The 20,053-nt window shown below is 44.9% G+C and overlaps 2 protein-coding genes and 1 pseudogene across 11 annotated transcripts in view; 2 read left to right on the top strand and 1 right to left on the bottom strand.

Moving 5' to 3' along the window:
- Positions 1-3,141, bottom strand: part of LOC112839119 (protein adenylyltransferase SelO-like) — a 32,483-nt gene extending 29,342 nt beyond the window's left edge. For all 6 annotated transcript variants that reach the window (XM_025891994.2, XM_025891997.2, XM_073885568.1 and 3 more), the window contains exon 1: positions 2,895-3,141. In XM_025891994.2, coding sequence (XP_025747779.1) covers positions 2,895-3,141 — 247 coding nt within the window. The remainder of the gene's footprint in view (positions 1-2,894) is intronic.
- A 101-nt stretch (positions 3,142-3,242) lies between these two features.
- Positions 3,243-20,053, top strand: part of PDSS1 (decaprenyl diphosphate synthase subunit 1) — a 44,397-nt gene continuing 27,586 nt past the window's right edge. For 3 of the 5 annotated variants that reach the window (XR_012376069.1, XR_012376068.1, XM_073885571.1), the window contains exons 1-4: positions 3,455-3,716; positions 10,286-10,350; positions 10,777-10,897; positions 12,360-12,490. Coding sequence is in view for 3 of the 5 variants with exons in the window: in XM_073885571.1 (XP_073741672.1) it covers positions 3,588-3,716; positions 10,286-10,350; positions 10,777-10,897; positions 12,360-12,490 (446 nt within the window). In the remaining 2 variants the exon portion in view is untranslated. Of the gene's footprint in view, positions 3,717-10,285; positions 10,351-10,776; positions 10,898-12,359; positions 12,491-20,053 lie in introns of all 5 variants that reach the window. The other 2 variants (XM_025891990.2, XM_073885570.1) reach the window with 2 other exon arrangements.
- On the top strand, positions 16,565-18,903 carry LOC141371262 (E3 ubiquitin-protein ligase Mdm2 pseudogene; annotated as a pseudogene).

Genomic DNA, 20,053 nt, shown 5'->3' with positions numbered 1-20,053 from the left:
TTTTCCTAATCCAAACCAATTAAAACAAAAAACAAACAGAAGAGGGTAGGTGTATTACTAAAATCACAAAACAAGGGGACACAAAAACTTGTTTTTGGATAGAGATTATATTGTCAAGATATCAGTGTAACCAGATTATTTAATAAACATATGGAAACCCAACCAACATCCTAGCAGGATTTTTTTGAAGAAAAAGATCGTCTTAGGGCGCCTGGGTGGCTCAGTTGGTTAAGCGTCTGCCTTCAGCTCAGGTCCTGGGGTCGGGTTCCCTGCTCAGTGGGGAACCTGCTTCTCCCTCTCGCTCTGCTGTTCCCCCTGCTTGTGAGTTCTCTCTTTCTCAAATAAATAAAATCTTAAAAAAACAACAACTGATCAGCTTAAAGTGTAAATCTTGAAAAATAAAAACTAATGTTTTAGAAATGGGAGTTTTCTTATAAATTATAAGAACACAATAACTAAAAATAGTTATCCCCAAAATAGATGCAAAGAACAAAGGGACTCAATAAAAAGAACAGAAATAGCCCAAAGTAATGTTAAGAATTCTCTATATAATGAAAATGATATTTTGAATCAGTAGGGAAACGTGGCATCAAGATACATCAAGATCCAACTGTTCGGATTAACTTCTATTTATCCCACTCAAGCCTAGGTGAACCAAATGTCAGTTATAACAGAAATAAGAGGAATCTTCTATCTTTCCCAGATGAGTATAAAAACAGGCAAATGTGGACCAGATTTAACCTTTATATTTTCCCCTAAATACATGGTACATAAGGCACATTATGGGGAACAAAATGGGTAGTCAGCCAAAAAACAGCTGATTTCAGCATTCACCACAGAAAACCTGACAATATGATTAAAAGTAGAAGATCCCACAGTGTATTTTCTTCTCTTTTAGGAGAGCCATTATATGGAAATAGATTAAATTATAATTTGTGCACTTATCATGATGCCCTAACATTTTAGTAGCACACAGACAGTATTTACTGTTCATTAATACCCATGATTTTGTACTGACTGACTCACATTTTGGCAAGGTAGTTTATCAGCCAATACATTTAATCATTGGCTGTGGAACAAGAGGCCAACTGCTTCAGAAGTCCCCAGCCCTCACCCTCGTTACACTTTAACCAAATGATCAGTCATAAACTACAAACCCAAACCAAGACAAAATTCCAGATGCATAGTAAGTCTTTATCTTAACATCTCAGAGAAATCAGTCATTCCAAAATTAAATTCTGTAGCATTCAGCTTTGCCTAAGAATATGAAATCCACAAAACCCGCGAATCTTTCAGTTTGATGATGCCTGAACCTCTTCTCTCAATAAACGTTCTTACTACAGTGACCTTGGTAATTCATTGATCATTTATCTGATAACATCAGGATGAGACGTTTTCAGGCAGTACTATGGATCAAGACATGGTATACAATCTATACATAGTATCATGTATATAATCTCTCCTTGGCTATAAAACCTGGTCCTACCAGCATGTTTTGAACAGTATCACTATGGAAAGAAAATGTCTTATTAAAGTACAGTCAACTCTCCAACATTGAAATAACAACTTTGAAAATGCTTTCAATTACACACTTATTCCATGTTTATCAGTCATTACTGGTCGCTTCATTCATAAAAGTAGTCAAAATGACCCAAGTTGTTCCTAGCCTGTGCAGAGAGGGGTCTGTTCTTTGGCAGTTACTTGCACAGCTCAATGGTTTTAACTTCCTAGACACAGGCTTGGCCTCTTTGGCTCGGGAGAGACGGCTCGCCCAGACAGAAGGTCCCGCTTGGTCGCTCCCGGTACCGGAGCCGGCAGCGGGGCGACGGGCGGCTCCCGCGAGCTCGGGGTAGGCGAGGGGGCGAGCGCCCGAGGTTCGGCGCGACCGTCCCGGGATGCATGTATTCTGCAACCTATTGGTAGGTTATATAGCTCATCAAAGGTGTAGCTATACTATAATTTTGGAAACCTTCACAAAGTTTATCTGCTTTCCCTACTTAGCCTTGCATAAATTCCATCTTTTTAAGAGCGAGGTGTTTTGTTTTAATCAGGGAAAACTATCTCTAAATGAAAATGGCCTGGTAGATAGAGCCGTATCTGCCAACTGTGAGCTTGGCAAGACATGCAAATCCTCCTGTGTCCCTATCTGTGAAAAGGGGCAAATGATAATACCTAAGTTGTAGGATTATTGTAAATACAAGTGCTTATTGCTACACTTTACCATGGCAAAGTCTAGCTGTGGCGTATTTCTTAATATACAAGCCTGTATCAAGCCACAGATGTGTACTAACAACCTTTATTTGTAAAGCGCCTGACATTTTTTTTTACATCATATTCCTCAAGATTGGGGAAAAAATCCTAAACTTGGCTTATTTTAGCCAACCTTATTCTATGCTCTTATTCCGTAAAAAAACAACACTTTGAAGATAAATATAAAAATAATGTGCCCAGCTATACCACGGGTACTTTCACTTTTTAAATGCAAAAAGCATGGTTCAAAAGAACAGACAAAAATTTTAGAGAATTGTAGTTGCCTATTTGCTGGTCTATTTCCTCATAAAGGTGAATTTTTTGAGGACAGATGAAGCTTCTTTCATTTCTGTATCCCTAACGCCTACACTTTCTCTCCCTGGCTCTGTTTGTGTGCACCACGGACTGCTGTTATAAGTACGCTTTCTCATTACCATGAGAAGAGTATATCTGGCCATAGAACCAAGGAGAGGTCTTTCTAACCCACGTCAGGTACTAATCCTGTACATAATTCCAGTATCCCCAAGGCTGGCAAATATGTCCAACATTACCAAATACTAAACAATTTCACACAGCTAAGTACACCCACGAGTGGGACTCCCATCTAGATATGAGCAAGACTGCCAAACTATGCCACGATGTACCTTTAAGGTTTTCGGAGGACAGAGTCCAAAAGTCGAGAGACAAGGCTAATTTAGCTTCTGTCTCACAAAAGCCCAGCTCGTGGTGCGACACGTTACTGGAAAGATGCCAAAGGCGGGCACTTCCTTCCAGGCCAGGGAGCAAGGAGCAGCGGACAACGGCGTGGCAGGTCACGCCCAAGAGAAACAGCGGCGGACAGCGGAGCCCCCGGGTTCGGCAGCAAAACAGGAGCCCAATTCTTTGAGTCATCTCTCTGCCTAAACACGCAGAACAGAAGAGCTGCCGACTGGAGGTCTGGGCGCGGTGGCAGTTCTTGTTACCGGCCGCTCTCCCAAAGGTCCATTTTTGCTATGACCGCTGGAGCTCCTGGCTCCCCGGAGCGGCGGGCAGGGGCTCGGGAGAGACGGCTCGCCCAGGCAGAAGGTCCCGCTTGGTCGCTCCCGGTACTGGAGCCGGCAGCGGGGCGACGGGCGGCTCCCGGGAGCTCGGGGCAGGCGAGGGGGCGAGCGCCCGAGGTTCCACGCGGCCGTCCCGGGAGCGCGCCTTCCGGCGCCAGCCCCGGGAGAAGCGGGAAGCGGCGGCCCGCGTGGGGCCCAAGCTCTTCCTGTGCCAAGTTTCCGGCTCCGGGTCCCGGGAGGCGGACCGCCGGGCCACAGGCGGAGCCAGCGCCCCGCCGCGGCTTTCAGACTCTGACCATGGCCTCAGGCGGGTGGCCCTGGCGGCGCTGCTGCTCCTGGAGGCCGGCGGCCCGGAGCCCCGGGCCCGGCTCCCCCGGCCGCGCGGGACCGCCCCGGACGCCCTCGGCTGCAGACGCGGGCGCTCAGGTGAGGCCCCGAGGCGCGCGCGGCGGCCGGGCGCAGAGGTCACGGCGCCAATGACAGCGGCGCGGCAGAAATGAATGGGAGCTAGCGGCACGTGCGTCGGGGCTGGGGGCCGCGGGGCTGCGCTGCGGGGGGACCCCGGGCTGGCTGGGCGCCGGGACCCGAGCCCCGCCGGGGGACGTGGAGCGGTGGGCGCCGGGCGTCTCTGCCTGAAGCAGGGGTGCCCGGCGCGAGACTGCAGAACGTGGTCCCGGGGACCCGGACGCCTCGGGGCCTGGGGAGGGAGCTCAGGTGAGGAGCCAGGCCTTGGGGGGAGGGGGGGGGGGGGCGGCGGGGTAGTCAGGTTGTCTCCTGGGGTAGGGAGCCAGTGAAGCCTGGAGACCCGACTGCACCCGTTTCCTTTCGGATTTCAGCCAGGGCTTCAGGAGGACAGGTCTTAATTAGGATTTTAGAGCAAAAGGTGCCCCTTGAGATCCAGGTGGGCTCGGAATAGGCGGTTTGTGGAGAGTATGTAGGGCTAATGCCCTGGGTGCACCGCATTTCTGTCTCTGTCGTACAGTAGTTGCTTCCCCGGGAGACCCAACCCGGACGGGGTGGGAGGGCACTGGAAGAAAAGGCCTGAGGATGTCACAAGTAGAGAAACATTGAACTTTGATGTGACTTCTTGAGTTGAGTCAGAATCTCAGCACTAACCGTGACTACTTGACTCTCTCCTGTACAGCTCTTGGGCCCGACCTCATTTTTCTCCCTTTCCGGCCAGTTTAGCCTCTGTAAAGTGACATGTTCTGTGGCTCCATTAGTCTTTTTTTAATTTTTTTTTAAGATTTTTATTTATTTATTCATGAGAGACAGAGGGAGAGAGAGAGAAGCAGAGGGAGAAGCAGGCTCCCAAGGAGCAGGGAGCCCGATGCGGGACTCGATCCCAGGACTCTGGGATCATGACCTGAGCCGAAGGCAGACGCTTAACCATCTGAGCCACCCAGGCGCCCTGGCTCCATAAGTCTTAACTGCACTTTGTAGTGATTGATTCTCAAAGTGCTATAGGGTAGCACTGTTTGGGATAATTGAGCAAAATCTGTAGATTCACTGTCCTTTTTAGAGACTTCTCCAGTCACATAGCAATTATGATGTGTTCCCCTTTCATCCACAAGACTCAGGGTTTTTTGCTTTGTTTTGTTTTGTTTTGTTTTAAGTTTATTGAATTTAGGACTCTTCTATTTCAGTTGGCTTTGGGACACTTCATATTCCCATGTATTCCTCAAACATCAGTTACCTATATGAAATATGTAGCTTTTATAAATGTATACTTTGTACCAAGGTGGATACATATCACAACTTATCCAGAACAGGCACCTGGAGAGAGAATAGCAGCAGGGCCAGCAAACAGCTAGTAAAAAGAGAATATGGGCGAAGAGTCTCAGGACTTTGCTGGGATCCATTTCAGTACTGTTCTAACCAGACTTCAATATTTCTAGCATCACAGATGAAGGCATTATTTGGAGAGATGTTTGCACCCTCCATCTAATAGCACTGGATACTTTTTTGACACTCCTTTTTTAAAATGTATTTAAATTCCAGTATAGGGGCACCTGGGTGGCTCGGTCGTTAAGCGCCTGCCTTCTGCTCAGGTCATGATCCCAGAGTCCTGGGATCGAGCCCCGCATCGGGCTTCTTGCTCGGCAGGAAGCCTGCTTCTCCCTCTGCTGCTCCCCCTGCTTGTGCTCGCTCACGCATGCTCTCTCCTTCTCTGTCTCAAATAAATAAATAAAATCTTTTAAAAAATAAATACATTCCAGTATAATTAATGCACAGTATTATGTTAGTTTCAGGTGGGCAATGTACTGATTTGAAAATTCCATAGGGATAAGTGTACTCTTGATCCCCTTCACCTGTTTCCCCCACGGACCTCCCCTCTGGTAACCATCAGTTTGTTCTCTAGTTAAGAACCTGTCTTCTGGTTTGTCTCTTTTTTCTATGTTCATTTGTTTTTTAAATTCCACATGTGAGTGAAATCATTTCTCTTCATGACTCATTTCAGTTAGTGTTATACTCTCGCTCCATCCGTGTTGTTGCAAATGGCAAGGTTTCATTCTTTTAATAGATGAGTAATATCCTATTGTATATATACCACATCTTCTTTATCCATTTACCTATCAATGGAAACTTGAGTTACTTCGATATTTTAGCTATTGTAAATAACACTGCAATAAACATAGGGGTGCATATATCTTTTCAAATTCGTGTTCTCGTACTTTCTGGGTAAATACCCACTGGTGGAATTACTGGATCATATGGTAATTCTGTTTAATTATTTTGAGGAAACTCCATACTATTTTCCACAGGCTGCATCAGTTTGCATTCCAACAGTAAACGAGTATTCCTTTTTCTCCACATCCTCAGCACTTGCTTCTTGTGGTTTTGATTTTAGCCATTCTGACAGATGTGAGGTGATATCTCGTTCTGATTTTAATTTGCATTTCTGTAATGATTAGTGAGGTTGAGCATCTTTTCATGTGTCTGTTGACCATCTGTATGTCTTTGGAGAAATGTCTGTTCATGTCTTCTGCCCATTTTTAATTGGATTATCTGTTTTTTTGGTGTTGAGTTGTATGAGTTCTTTATATATTTTGGCTACTAACCCCTTATATATGATCCGTAAAGATCTTCTGGTCAGTAGGTTATCTTTTCATTTTGTTGATTGTTTGCTGTACAGAAGCTTTTTATTTTGATACAGTCCTGACACTCCTTTTTTTTTTTTTTTTTTTTTTTTTTTGATGACGTGCCCACTGAACAACTTTTCCAGCCACAGAAAGGGTGCTTTCCTGGAGAGAATGTGTTCAGTGTTTTCCATGTCTGCTTTCAGGACCACAGGGTGGTACTACACTGATGATGCCAATGCCATATATTGCTGATTCATGTGTCATCACTATTTTCACTATAAATGAAGACATTGGCCTTCTGGTGTCTACCTCAGGCATGTGTCTTTGGTTACTTCAAGTCTCTTAAGCCCTGATAATCCTAACAAAGAGCAACAATGATAAAAGCCACGTCTGCCCTCAGACGCAGCTCTGTTTCCTGATATATGTACATTCTCCCAACTTCACCTGTGGTAGCATTAACAAATCCTGCAATAGGACAGAAACCGGTGTGCATCTGTTACTGCCAAATCACTTGTCAGTTTTTGATTCTTACTCAGCATTTTTTTTTTTTTTTAAGTAAATTCATGGGGGCGCCTGGGTGGCTCAGTCAGTTAAGCGTCTGCCTTTGGCTCAGGTCCTGATCGAGCCCCACATCGGGCTCCCTGCTCCGCGGGAAGCCTGCTTCTCCCTCTCCCACTCCCCCTGCTGTGTTCCCCTCTCGCTGTGTATCTCTCTGTCAGATAAATAAAATCTTTAAAAAAAATTAAAATCAATTCAATTTAGTTTACATATAGTGTATTATTAGTTTCAGGGGTAGCATTTACTGGCTCATCAGTTGCATATAACACCCAGTGCTCATTACATGAAGTGGCCTCCTTAATGCCCATCACCCAGTTACCCCATCACCTGGTTACCCCATCTTCCCACCCAACTTCCCTCCAGCAACCCTCAGTTTGTTTCCTATAGTAAGAGTCTCTTATGGTTTGCCTTCCTTTTCATCTTATTTTAGTTTTCCTTCCCTTCCCGCGTATTCATCTGTTATGTTTCTTAAATTCCACATATGAGTGAAATCATATGGTATTTGTCTTTCTCTGACTGACTTATTTCACTTAACATAATACATTATAGTTCATCCATGTTGATGCAAATGGCAAGATTTCTTTTTGATGGCTGAGTAATATTCTGGTGTGTGTGTATATTCTATTTAAGTATCCATTCATCTGTTGATGGACATCTGGGCTCTTTCCATATTTTGGCTATTGTGGACATTGCTGCTATAAACATTAGGGTGCATGTGCCCCTTCAAATCACAATTTTTGTATCCTTTGGATAAATGCCTAGTAGTGCAATTGCTGGGTCATAGGGTAGAACTACCTTAGCTATGTAATTTTAACTCTTTACCCCAGGCTAGAGGTTAGGTCTCAAACTAACTACTACAATGAATTACTGAATTCATATGAACTAATTACCCATGAAGCTGGAAGAAGGAGGCTAAATGTCATATAATGGTAAAATTAAAAGAGAGGATTATCACCTGGCTTTCTTGGGACATTATAAATGTTCTTACTGGTTTAATGAATATATAATGCTATGGTGGAAAGCCTAGAAGTCAGCCAGTCTTCCTTGGCCACTGCCTGCCTGGCAAAGTCAACCTTTACTCTCATTTTAATATGTCTAAAGCAATATGTGTTCACTAGAGAATCAGAAAATAGAAACCAAAAAATGAATAAAACAAAACCTATTTGTTAAAAAATAAATAACTACTTTTAATACCCTAGTTTATATGCTTTTAAACCCTATTCTCTGTGATTTTATTTGTGCATGTATGTATGTGTAAGTTTTTAGTGGGATCACAGAACATGTATGGTTTTGTAACTGCTTTTTTCTTTTGTTTTATTTTTAAAAGATTTTATTTATTTACTTAGAGTGTCTGCATGTGCCTGAGCAAGGGGAGGGGCAGAGGGAGAGGGAGAGAATGAATCCCAAGTAGACTCTGCGCTGAGCACAGAGGCTCTATCCCACAACCCTGATATCATGACCTGAGCTGTAATCAAGATTCAGACCCTCAACCAACTGAGCCACCTAGGTGCCCCCCTTACATTTTTCTTTTGATGTATTGTCAATGTATCTGTATATCAGTTTTCAGACTTGACTTTTCTGAATTTCAAGTTCCCCAGCTGTATAAAAACAAGTAGTTTGTGAGGGTCAAATAGCGTAAAAGCATGTTGTAAGACTTTATTACAAATAGAGTGGATTCGTTTTATTTTTCTTGTGTTAAATTCATCCTTTTTGTCAAAACACTTTCTTCAGGGCCATCTGGGTGGCTCAGTTGGTTGGCTGACTTTGGCTCAGTTCATGATCCCAGGGTCCTGGGATCAAGTCCCCCAGCCCCATGAGTCCCCCAGCCCCCAACGGGCTCTCTGCTCAGCAGGGAGCCCGCTTCTCCCTCTTCCTGCTCCCCCCTGCATGCGCACTCTCTTGCACTCTCTCTCTCTTTCTCTGACAAATAAATAAAATCTTAAAAAAAAAAAACCCTTCTTCAAATACAGAGCCCTTACCACATTAAATTAGTAAATCAGTGATTTTTTTTTTTAAGTAACCTCTATGCCCAAGGTCAGGCTCCAACTCATGATCCCTGAGATCTAGAGTCACATGCTTCACGGACTGAGCCAGCCAGGGGCCCCATAAGTTAGTAATTTTTGAAATGACTATGTCCCTGCATTCTTTAAGACTGGTGGTCTGTATCTTTGGGCCACAGTGCCTGTCACATTTCCTGGCCCATGGTAGTCCTCAATAATCTTTGGAACTAGTATTTCTCTCCACCACCTCTGAATCTTTCAGTGATCTTCTGTTGTTCTTTTTTTTTTTTTTAAGATTTTATTTATTTGAGAGAGAGAGAGAGAATGAGAGATAGAGAGCACAAGAGGGAAGAGGGTCAGAGGGAGAAGCAGACTCCCTGCCGAGCAGGGAGCCCGATGTGGGACTCGATCCCGGGACTCCAGGATCATGACCTGAGCCGAAGACAGTCACTTAACCAACTGAGCCACCCAGGTGCCCCACTTCTGTTGTTCTTGATCTCTAATATTCTCAAAACATGCCACTGAGCTTGCTTGTTTTTTAATATTGCTGATCAAGAAGTAGCTTTTTCCAAGTATGTTTAGGAAAAATAATTTAAAATAGGTAGTGTTCATGTATAATGTAAAATCATTCGTCAACATTGAAATCTTCTTCCTTTTCACTCTCTGTTCTGATGCTTGGGGGAGCTTGATTACTCTTTGTTTTCAACTCGTTTAAGAATGTAAAAGGATGTAAATAACACTGATCTTTACTATTCTCTGACTAATCTTAGTTAAGTGGAAGGAAATTGTTTTAAAAACTACCTTTTCAGGTCTGGAAAGCTAGATAGGAATATGGAAACTAGCCTTTGGAGAAAAGGATAGATTACAGATGTGGTTTTTTTCCTTATGTTTTTCTTTTTTTAAATTTTTAAATTTTTAAATTTTTTAAATTTTTTTAGATTTTATTTATTTATTTGACAGAGAGAGCACAAGTAGACAGAGTGGCAGGCAGAGGGAGAGGGAGAAGCAGGCTCCCCACCGAGCAGGGAGCCTGATGCGGGACTCGATCCCAGGACCCCGGGATCATGACCTGAGCTGAAGGCAGACGCTTAACCGACTGAGCCACCCAGGCGCCCTTCCTTATATTTTCTGTAATGATAAATGTTGCTTTTGTAATAAGGAAATTTTTTATTATCTTCCTGAAGTTTGCAATCTACCTACAAAGGGACAACTAAAAGATAAAGATTATAAAGAAAGATAAAGATGATATTTATTATGAATTCTATGATTATTATGAATGTTTTTATGTATCTGGCATTATAAACACATTTTTCATAAATATTCTTACAGATTTGTTAATACTTTTATTTTATAGATGTCCTATTTTAATCTTGTGAAGAGTTTAACATCTGCTTTTCCACATAGGTATAGTATGTCACGGTAAGTTTATGATCTGTGTTATAACTGCTAAAATTATTAGCCATATTGCCAGTAAATTTCTATTCTGAATTGTGGTGGGCTAGTCCAACAAATTGAATATTTTGGTTAACTAAGTGCCACAATATCTGCTCTGTGTGACCGCTGCCTTTTTAAAAAATGGGAATGTAATAACATTTAAACCCAGAACACCGTAAACCAGCTTAGTCTTTGATTTTGTGGGTTCTCAAGGTCCTGGGTATAAAAATAAACTATTGCTGTATTGTTGAGCAAGAACGGAATTCTGTGTGTTTTTCTAAATTATAATGACCATTTTGGATTTGTGCTTAATTTCCAGCAAGTAGAAGTATATATAATTCTTACTAAAAAACAAAATTATCTCACTTAATAAAACTCACTTAACCTTGTGTGCGTTTGTGCTTGTCCCAGGTTCCATCACACGACGCTGGCGGTGTGCTGTTGTAGCAAAACACAGAGTGGGGAGAAATACACTGACCCCTTCAAACTCGGTTGGAGACACTTGAACGGTCTGTATGAGGACATTAGAAAGGTAAGCTCGGTTTGAACGTGCTGGGAAGTAATGTTGGTTTCTGAGAATTGTGAACAGACGGTGCAGGTTTTCAGATACGTCCAGTGCCGTCGCAAACTTGATTCATGAGTGCCTGGGCGCCTGCTGGGTCGCCGTTTACAAGCCTGCCTGCGCCCGTCTGCATGCCGGTCTTTGTGCTCCCGGGGAAGCCACACTTACCTCAGGGCCAGCGTCTGTCCCGCTGCGTACCGCAGTTACTGCGTTCCTTCCCCCCATGCAGACGGAGCTCCTCAAAGGCCGGGACGGTCTTATTTTTCTTTGTGACCTCTGCATTTATTACTATGCTTGGCACTGAGGTTGATATTTTGGTGAGTTAAACACTGGCACCGCCGGAGCATGTTCCCCTGAGCCTGGCTGAGGGTCCTCAGGGGCCGTTCTTAGCCCCCGTTGCTCTGGGACATAAGCTGTGATTCATTCTAGCAAGTCCTTCAGAGGCGCATACAACACACAAGTCCATCAGCTAGAAGGCTCCCCCTCTTCATGAATCCAAACCCTACTTGTTCTTTAATTCCAGGTCGAAGCTTCTATCCTCCAGTAAATATTTGGTTTTCTAGCCCACACTGATTTCTCCCTTCTCTGAACTTTTACTGCATTTAATTTAATTTACTGCTTTTAGGGGTGCCTGCGTGGCTCGGTCGGTTAAGCATGTGCCTTCGGCTCAGGTCATGATCCTGGGGTCCTGGGGTCGAGTCCCGCGTCGGGCTCCCTGCTCCGCGGGGAGCCTGCTTCTCCCTCGCTCTTCTTGTGCGTGCTCTCTCTCTCTCTCTCTCTCTCAAATAAATAAATAAATAATCTTGAAAAATTTACTGCATTTAATTATGTCATTGCTCAAGTTACCACTCTGAACATTTTATATTTTTAAAAAATGTATCTCCCCAGCTCAGTTCTAAGTTCCTCACAATCAGGCAAACCATGTCTTCAACTTCCTCTGTGAACTTCTGACACATCTGGCTGAGCCAGGCTTACTGATCCCTGCTTCCTCCCGGCCACCATCCCCCTTCCTGTTCCTGATACATGGCTTTGCCTCCATACCCCAGTCACCCCCTTAACTCCTGCTTCATTGGCTCCCATGCTCCCCTTCTTTGTCCTCTCCCCTCCATCTCCCAAGTGGCTACCAGCCCCTGTTCCTCTCTGGTCCCTGGGCCACCGACTGCTTTCCTCCTCCTCCCTGGAGTCTGTTGGAGTCTTTGGGCTCACCCTAGCCCTTTGGCCACTCGGGCGGCCAGACATCACGTGTGGCCCAGCTATAGGGCGGCCTTACAGTGTTGGAACCTCTTCCAATCGAGTGTTGAATTTCTCAAGTGAAGTGAGTATACAGAGTACAAGCGAGTACACTGAAATCAAATCAAAGTTTTGTAAAAGAAATCCTGTTGCCTTTTTTGCTATCATGATGCCATATTGACACAGAGAAACTTTATTTCAGGAACTACTCATATCTACAACCGAACTTAAGGAAATGTCTGAATACTACTTTGATGGAAAAGGAAAAGCCTTTCGACCAGTTATCGTGGTGCTAATGGCCCGGGCGTGTAATATTCATCATAATAATTCCCGGTGAGTTATTTACTTTCACTCCTCTGTTGTTTTGATATTTGGCAGGTCTTCCTTACCAAGCTTGCCATTTAGTTCCCGGATGAAGTGGTAGCATTTATCTTAGAATTCACTTTGTGGTGAGTAGTTTCTGGCTTTGAGTCCCCAAAGTCACCTGGTCTGGGCATCTTCCCTTTCCACACTTTTTAATGTCCTAGAAGAACAACCTCAGCTGCAAGTAACCATTTTGAAAAGAATTTTAAAAGCCAAAGTTAGTTTTCTCCCTCAGAAGTAAAGAAGAGCAGGGTGTGTACATACATGTAATCATTATATACACGGGGCCATTAGTCCAAAGGTTAATAGTTATAAAGTTCTGAGCTGCATGCCTGCGCCGTGAGGGTCTGCCTTCCTGTGACCTTCGGAAATTTGCCAAAGAAAAATCTTTGGAGAAGAAGGCAATTTTGACTGTTGGTCCTCAACTTCCGTGTTTTGAATACGTATAAAATTTTTAAATATTAAAACAACCGTATTAAAGGAAATCTTATAAAAAAAAGATTGACCCCTTGCCTTATGCAGCCATCTCCGCTCCCTCTTGTCCTCTCTTCTTGTTCTCAGTCATTCTATATGTATCTATGATTCTTTACTCACCCTGTTTTCTCTCTTGCCCACGTTGCTGGACTGTCTTCATAGCTGTTCTTTTTACATGGTCTGATCTGCTGACGGAAGTTCCAGTCCACCATAATGTGGGCTACCTCTCCCTAGTGCGGACCGTTTGCGTTATGTTCCCTCTTCTTAGGGGAGCACACTTCCGGGAATGCCTCAGGGAGTGTCGGAGGTCGCCTCTTAGCAGCTGCTCCCCTCAGCCTTTTCTTCCCTGCTGCTGTGCCCCCTGCCCCAGCACGTCCCACCAGCTCAGGGTGCCTCCCGCCCGACCCCCACCAAGACCCACCAAGTGCTCACAGTGCTCGCAGTGCACTTGGAACAGCCAGTGGGATCTCTGGCTGTGGACCATCCTCGGGACCACGTCCACTTCACCTGGGAGGCAGAACCGCAGAAATGAACCAAATTTGAGATACATCTCACACGATCTAGAGCAGGGTTCTCGGCCTTGATGTTTTGGGCCAGATAATTCTTTGTGTGGGGGCTGTCCTGTGTATCACAGATGCTCTGCAGCGTCTCTGGCCTCTGCCCCCCCAGATGCCAGTAGCGCCCCCCCAGATGCCAGTAGCACCCCCCGCCAAGTTGATGACAACCAAAAATGTCTCCAGACATTGCCAGATGTCCCCTGGGGAGCAAAATCATCCCTGGTTGAGAACCACTGGTCTAGAGAGAGTGTGTGTTTTTATTTTTAATTTCTCGGATTAATGTCTAATACAGTTCATTACCGTCAGAGGTGACATGGGAAGGAAAACATCCTGCATTGCTTTAAATCCTCTCCATTGTTATCCCCGTGGTTGCAAGTTTTTTCAGTTTGCCTTGCTGAAACTGAATAAACTTGGTTGCAGAAAACATGGGAGAATATAACACAACAAAGGCATTGCTAGTTTAAAAAGTAAGTTCAGGGGCACCTGGGTGGCTCAGTCAGTTGAGCGTCCAGCTCTTGATTTCGGCTCAGGTCATGATCTCAGGTCACAGGATCGAGCCCATCAGGCTCTGAGCTCGGCAGGGAGTCGGCTTCAGATTCTCTCTCTCCCTCTCCGTCTGCCCCTCCCCTGCTCGCTCTCCCCCTCTCTCAAATAAGTAAATAAAGCTTAAAAAAAAAAATGCATTCAAGGGCACCTGACTGGCTCAGTAGAGCATGTGACTCTTGACTTTGGGGTTGTGATTTCGAGCCCCATGTTGGGGGTAGAATTTACTTGAATAAAATGAAAAGTAAGCTGAACACTGCCCTCTCCGGGATCTTTTAGCGGCAGCCTCATTCTCCCAGAAGTGATGGGAGCAGGGCTCGGCAAGGCACGGTACAGAGGCAGAACTGCGATGGTGGCATGCATGCGAGTGGAGTAGTATCCCACAGTACCACTCCCCAAGCCCTCGCTTCTTGAGAATACTTGCTTCCTAAGAGCCCTTTTAAATCAGGCTCTTCATTGGCTAAATATCTAGCTGTTACTTCCGTGCCTCTTACAGCAAGAGGGGCGTGGGGACAGGGCGGGGGGAGCTTCTGGAGACCTGGGCCATTTCCGGTTTTGCTTGGTGAGAAAGACTTAGAACAGTATGGACAAAAAGGAGCTATAGATTCAGGGGCAGGACCTCACAGAGCCTCTGGTTCCAGCCAGTGCCACCAGAGGCATCCCCCAGCCCTGGGGGCACCAGAACCCATTCCAGTCCTTCATCCGCTTGCTCGCTGGTGATGGCGCAATTGAGAGATCCCTGCTTTATCGTCTGACAATCAAAGTTTAACGGCTTCTGTGCAGCTTATCAGGCATCATCTTCTTGTTTGTGAATGTCTATTACATAGGTCAATAATAATCCTAGAAGGGATTTTGGAAAACCGAATAGAACAGACACCTAAGAAATAGCGAGGTGGGGAACTACCTTTTATTGATTTTCCTTCTTTCCTCAGTAAACTTTTCAGTGGTCCATTAACTCTTCCTTGCCAGATTGCTAGGACTTCTTAACCTGAGGTCCATGACAGTTATGGGGTCTGTGAGTCCCTTAGAATTGTATGCGGAATTTTTTGTGTATTTGCATTTTTCTGGGGAGGGATATCAGAAGCTCATAATATATTCTCCAAAGGCAATATGGCCCCGAAGAGCCTAACACTCAATCTTTATATTTCCTGTCTGTATCCTGATAACACAGTACCTGGGCAGGTAAAGTAGGAATGCACAAACAAAAAGACTCAGACTTGAAAGGTCCAGAAAACAGCTGCGGTGGTTCTGAAATGCGCTGCCTGGATCCTCCTGCAGTGAAGGACTCAGTGCTGGACCGGGTCTCGTTGGCAGAGAACCTTCAGTTCTGAGCCTCTTCGAGGATCGCGTCCGCTGCAGCAAATCCTTTCACCAGAGCCGGCCCAGATGGGGGCACTGAGAGATGAAGGGCCATTCTGGCTCCAGCGCACACTATGGATGGGCCTGCATCACAGAAACTTCTCCCTCTACCCAGTCCTGTTTCCTTCTCTCCCTCACATGGCTTTTGATCCCAAGGGCACTCCCGAGACAGGCACTTCAAACTTCGGAGTCTGCTTCCCAGAGAACCTAGTGTGCACCAGAGTTCAGCAAACTAACTGTAGGGCAGGACTTACTTTATCAAAGAATCGACATCAAAAATGAGCTTTAGATAAATAGATGTCTGTAAAATTGCTCTCCTCACTGAACGCAGCACAGCTGTAGTGTCTGATCTTTCTCCAACAAGCCAAACCCCCTGCTCAGCAGCTGCATCAAGGGGACCGCCTCTTGTCCTCGATCTTGGCCCCAGTCGTTCCTTTGTGGAAGTCTTCCTGCTCTGGAGGCGGCTGTCGCTGTCAGTGATTGGGGTAACAGGATTGCTCACATTGTATTGGTCTTCATTATGCAAGTCGCCAAGTGGCACTGAATCCCACTGGTCCAGTTACCAGAGCCAGACGTTTGATCAGATGGCACAGATTTTAAGATGCCGTTTTCATATTAGTGATGATATCAAGGGTCCTAGTGTGATAAAAATCCTACATGCAGAGGAGGCAACTTTTATGATTCTGACACAGACAAAGGAAATTACAAAAGCCTACCCTCGGAAAACGGTAACGAAATAGTCATTACAGCACCATCTCACTTAAATGATTCCTGAGATCAGGCCATTCATGAATGTGGAGCCATTCCTCGTTTCTGTGTGTTCCAAATCACTGAGCCAGCCACTACCGTAGCAATTTATGACATAGGCGGGAAAGTTGGTGCCCAAAGAAACGTTTTTGCTTTTAACCTAGGAGATGGCCCTTTCGATGTATCTGTACTCGTTACTGAAATGGATCTTGAGGGCAACAGGGGCCCGCATCAGCCTCCCCTCGGCCGGCTGCGCCCCTTCTGCGGCTGGAGGGCAAGTGGAGCAAGAACTGGAGCCTGAGGGACAGCCTTAACCCCTCTTGACTGAGGTCCTGCCGCTCTCACTGCCAGGAGCCTCCTTCTCTGGACCTGGCGCATTCTAGCGTCCCAGTGGCCTGGGCCCTGTGAGTGGAATGGTCGCCGAGGTCCAGGACGTCGCGTTTCCCCATGCCCAGTGGAGGGAACTGGGGAGCCTTGAGGGTCCCCGCTCCCCCTGCTAGGGATGCAGAAAACCCCCATTTGGTGAGGAGCAGCTGTATTCACTGGTGAGTAGAGCTAGATACCTGTGATCACCAACGTCGAGCTAGGTACCCGTGATCACCAGCGTCGAGCTAGGTACCCGTGATCACCAGCGTCGAGCTAGGTACCCGTGATCACCAGCATCGAGCTAGGTACCCGTGATCACCAACGTCGAGCTACGTACCTGTGATCACCAACGTCAAGCTAGGTACCCGTGATCACCAAGGTAGAGCACTGTGCTACCCTGAGCTGGGCAGTCGTGCAGTACCGACACGTCTGCGTCTACTGCTGGTTCCGTAAGCACCTCAGACCCTGGTGAGACCACAGTCATTGCTTTTAAGGTTATTAAACTCTGCCCTTGCACAAAAAGACACTTAGCTTATGAAAGCGGACTCCTTGGGCATCCACAGATCCAAGGTTAAGTACTGCACTAGAGATACGTGCTACGCCATACTGATCCTCCTGGGAAAGAAGTTCTGTTTTCTCTTGGCCAGTCTAACTACATGATTACATGATGAGAAGCAACAACATATTGTGTGTGGCCCCAGGGATCTTGCAGGGGACTTGTTAGGAGTGCCAGGCTGCTCTGTGAAAGGGCACAAGAAAATAGATACAGGGTTCTACAGAAACTTGGTAGTGGACACCCAGCATGAACCATCCGAGTCAGGCACATGTGTGAGTGAAAATAGGTGTCATCTGGAAGGTGGGAGTGATCAAAAAGACCCTGGCAAGAGCTACAGGAAGAGAAACCTTCACCTTCAGATCTGGTGCCTCCACCACGTACCTCTTCCAGAAGGAGAGCAGGGAGTGAGGCAGAAGAACATTCAGATGAATCACCTGGTGAACGACAGCATCATAGATCTGATAGTATTTCCCTTTCCTTTGATGAAAGCCTTGCTCTGTGTGTAACAAGGGAAGTACCCTGTGAAAGAAGCGATAGAAGTGAATCAACAGGGACTCCCGTCAAACCCGGATCTGGGTGCTGGTGTAAGTGAATATCAAGGCGATCAGTTGGATCAGGATTCAGTTTCAAATCAGATTAGTGTAGACTTTGAAGTTGAGTCTCTCCATGCAGAAGATTGTAGCCTTGAGGAAGATGGACGAGAACTGTCAGATGCAGACGATGATGAATACCGAGGAACTGCATCAGGCAGGGGAGAGTGATAGAGATGCATTTGAAGAAGATCCTGAAATTTCCTTAGCTGACTGTTAGAACCGTGCTTCATGCAGTGAAATGAATCATCCCCTTCTACCTCATTGCAGCAGATGTTGGGCCCTTCGTGAGAATTGGCTTCCTGAAGATAAAGGAAAGATGAAGGGAAAATGCCTACAAAAGCCAAACTAGAAAACTCAACACAAGGAGAAGGCAGCTTTGAGGTCTCTGATTGTTAAAAAACAAACAAACAAACAAACAAACAAACACCTACAGGGGATGATTCCAGAGAGTCCTGTGCTGAGGAAAATGGTGATAAAATCACACAAGTCTCCTAATCCCAAAAAAGTAAGGACTGTTCTCAGCCATCAACTTCTAGTAGCCCCATTTATAGCAGCCAAGAAGTCAAAACAAAATAAAAACACAAAGCAAAACAAAAGCCAAAAAAAAAAAAAAGTAGAATCTAGCTTTCTCCTTTTTTTTTAGAGGGAGGGAGGGGCAGAGGGAGAGGGAGAGAGAGAGAATCTCGGGCAGACTCCCCACTGACCGTGGAGCCCAACACAGGGCTTGATCTCACGACCCATGAGATCATGACCTGAGCCGAAATCGAGAGTTGGACACTCAACCGACTGAGCCACCCAGGCACCCCTCTAGTTTTCTTTTCTTTTCTTTTCTTTTTTTTTTAAAGATTCTATTTATTTATTTGACAAAGAGAGACACAGCGAACACAGGAACACAAGTAGGGGGAGTGGGAGAGGGAGAAGCAGGCTTCCTGCTGAGCAAGGAGCCCGATGTGGGGCTCGACCCAGGACCCCAGGATCACGACCTGAGCCAAAGGCAGACGCTTAACGACTGAGCCACCCAGGTTGCCCCCCTCTAGTTTTCTTCTTAATGCCACTGAACCCTGTGTGATTTGCCAAGGTGGACCTAAAACAGTAGCATTGTTCATGGCAAAACAGGACATCTTGTGGCATGCTTTACATATGCAAAAAAGCTAAAGAAAAGGAATAAGCCCTGTCCAGTATGTAGACAACCAATTCAAATGATTGTGCTCACTTATTTCCCCTAGTGGACACATCTATAAAAGTAGAAGTCTAGATTTCAACTATATAACTCTAAAAATTTACACAACATGAAATTTTTTTTACATATAACAAAGCGAGAAAATATCTCAGTCCCTGTAGATTTGTTCTCTGTAGTGTAATTTACCTACTTTGGGAGGGGGAATAGTAAATATTTACTTCCTTTTAGAAGAATTTCACTTATGTCTGTATTTTATATTTGAGTTTTCATGTAATTAAATTGGGTTAAAATTAAAATGGATATATAGTTCACCCTTTACCTATACCTCTCATATTTTATTTTTTTAAAGATTTTATTTATTTGTGTGAGAGAGAGAGCACAAGCAAGGGGAGCGGCAGAGGCAGAGGGAGAAGCAGACTCCCTGCTGAGCAGGGAGCCCGATGTGCGACTCAATTCCAGGACCCTGGGATCATGACCTGAGCCGAAGGCAGGCACTTAAACGACTGAGGCACCCAGGCATCCCAACCTCTCGTATTTTAAATAATTTCCACTTTCTTACATTTTAGAGAAGTATCTGATTTAAAAATATAGAAGACATTTAAATATATGTTCTTTAATGTAAGGAGAGTTTGTATAAAAGATTTAATATTTAAATTTTAGATACTTTTAAACCTTCTAATTCTTAGTTTCTCTGCTCTTTCAGAGCCTCTTAAAATACTCTTTCCAGATGAAAAAGAAATTGGTAGTTGTATTTGGTGCTATGTAAGTAAAAATGCCCTTCTCATTCTCTACCCCTTTGGTCTAGTAAGAGATAGGTGGTAATGGTGTCATTTGAGAAGTCTTTGAGAAAGCCACCACTTACCCATAAGACAAAACTATTTTAAGGCCTCCTAGGACAATGTGGAATTGTTCCAGGGGGTCTAACCTGCATACCAGGCCCTTTTTCACACCTAATTTCAGGGATTTAGTACAATCTGTTGTTTTCCCTAAATTGGAAAACCATTCTGAGACATTTTAAAGTGCCTTCTTGGGCTACATTGCATGGCCCCTGGTAGTTACCTAGGTTTCAGACCTTTGCTTAAGGCCAGTTTTAGAAATTGGTGAACTCACAGACTAATCCAGAAATTCAGTAAACAAAAGGATTGTTTTTAAACTAGC

This window comes from Callorhinus ursinus, unplaced genomic scaffold (assembly GCF_003265705.2).
Source record: "Callorhinus ursinus isolate GAN/ISIS: 27379988/994484 unplaced genomic scaffold, GSC_fseal_2.0 scaffold63, whole genome shotgun sequence".
Taxonomy (NCBI): domain Eukaryota; kingdom Metazoa; phylum Chordata; class Mammalia; order Carnivora; family Otariidae; genus Callorhinus; species Callorhinus ursinus.
This window is presented reverse-complemented; position numbering and strand designations above follow the sequence as displayed.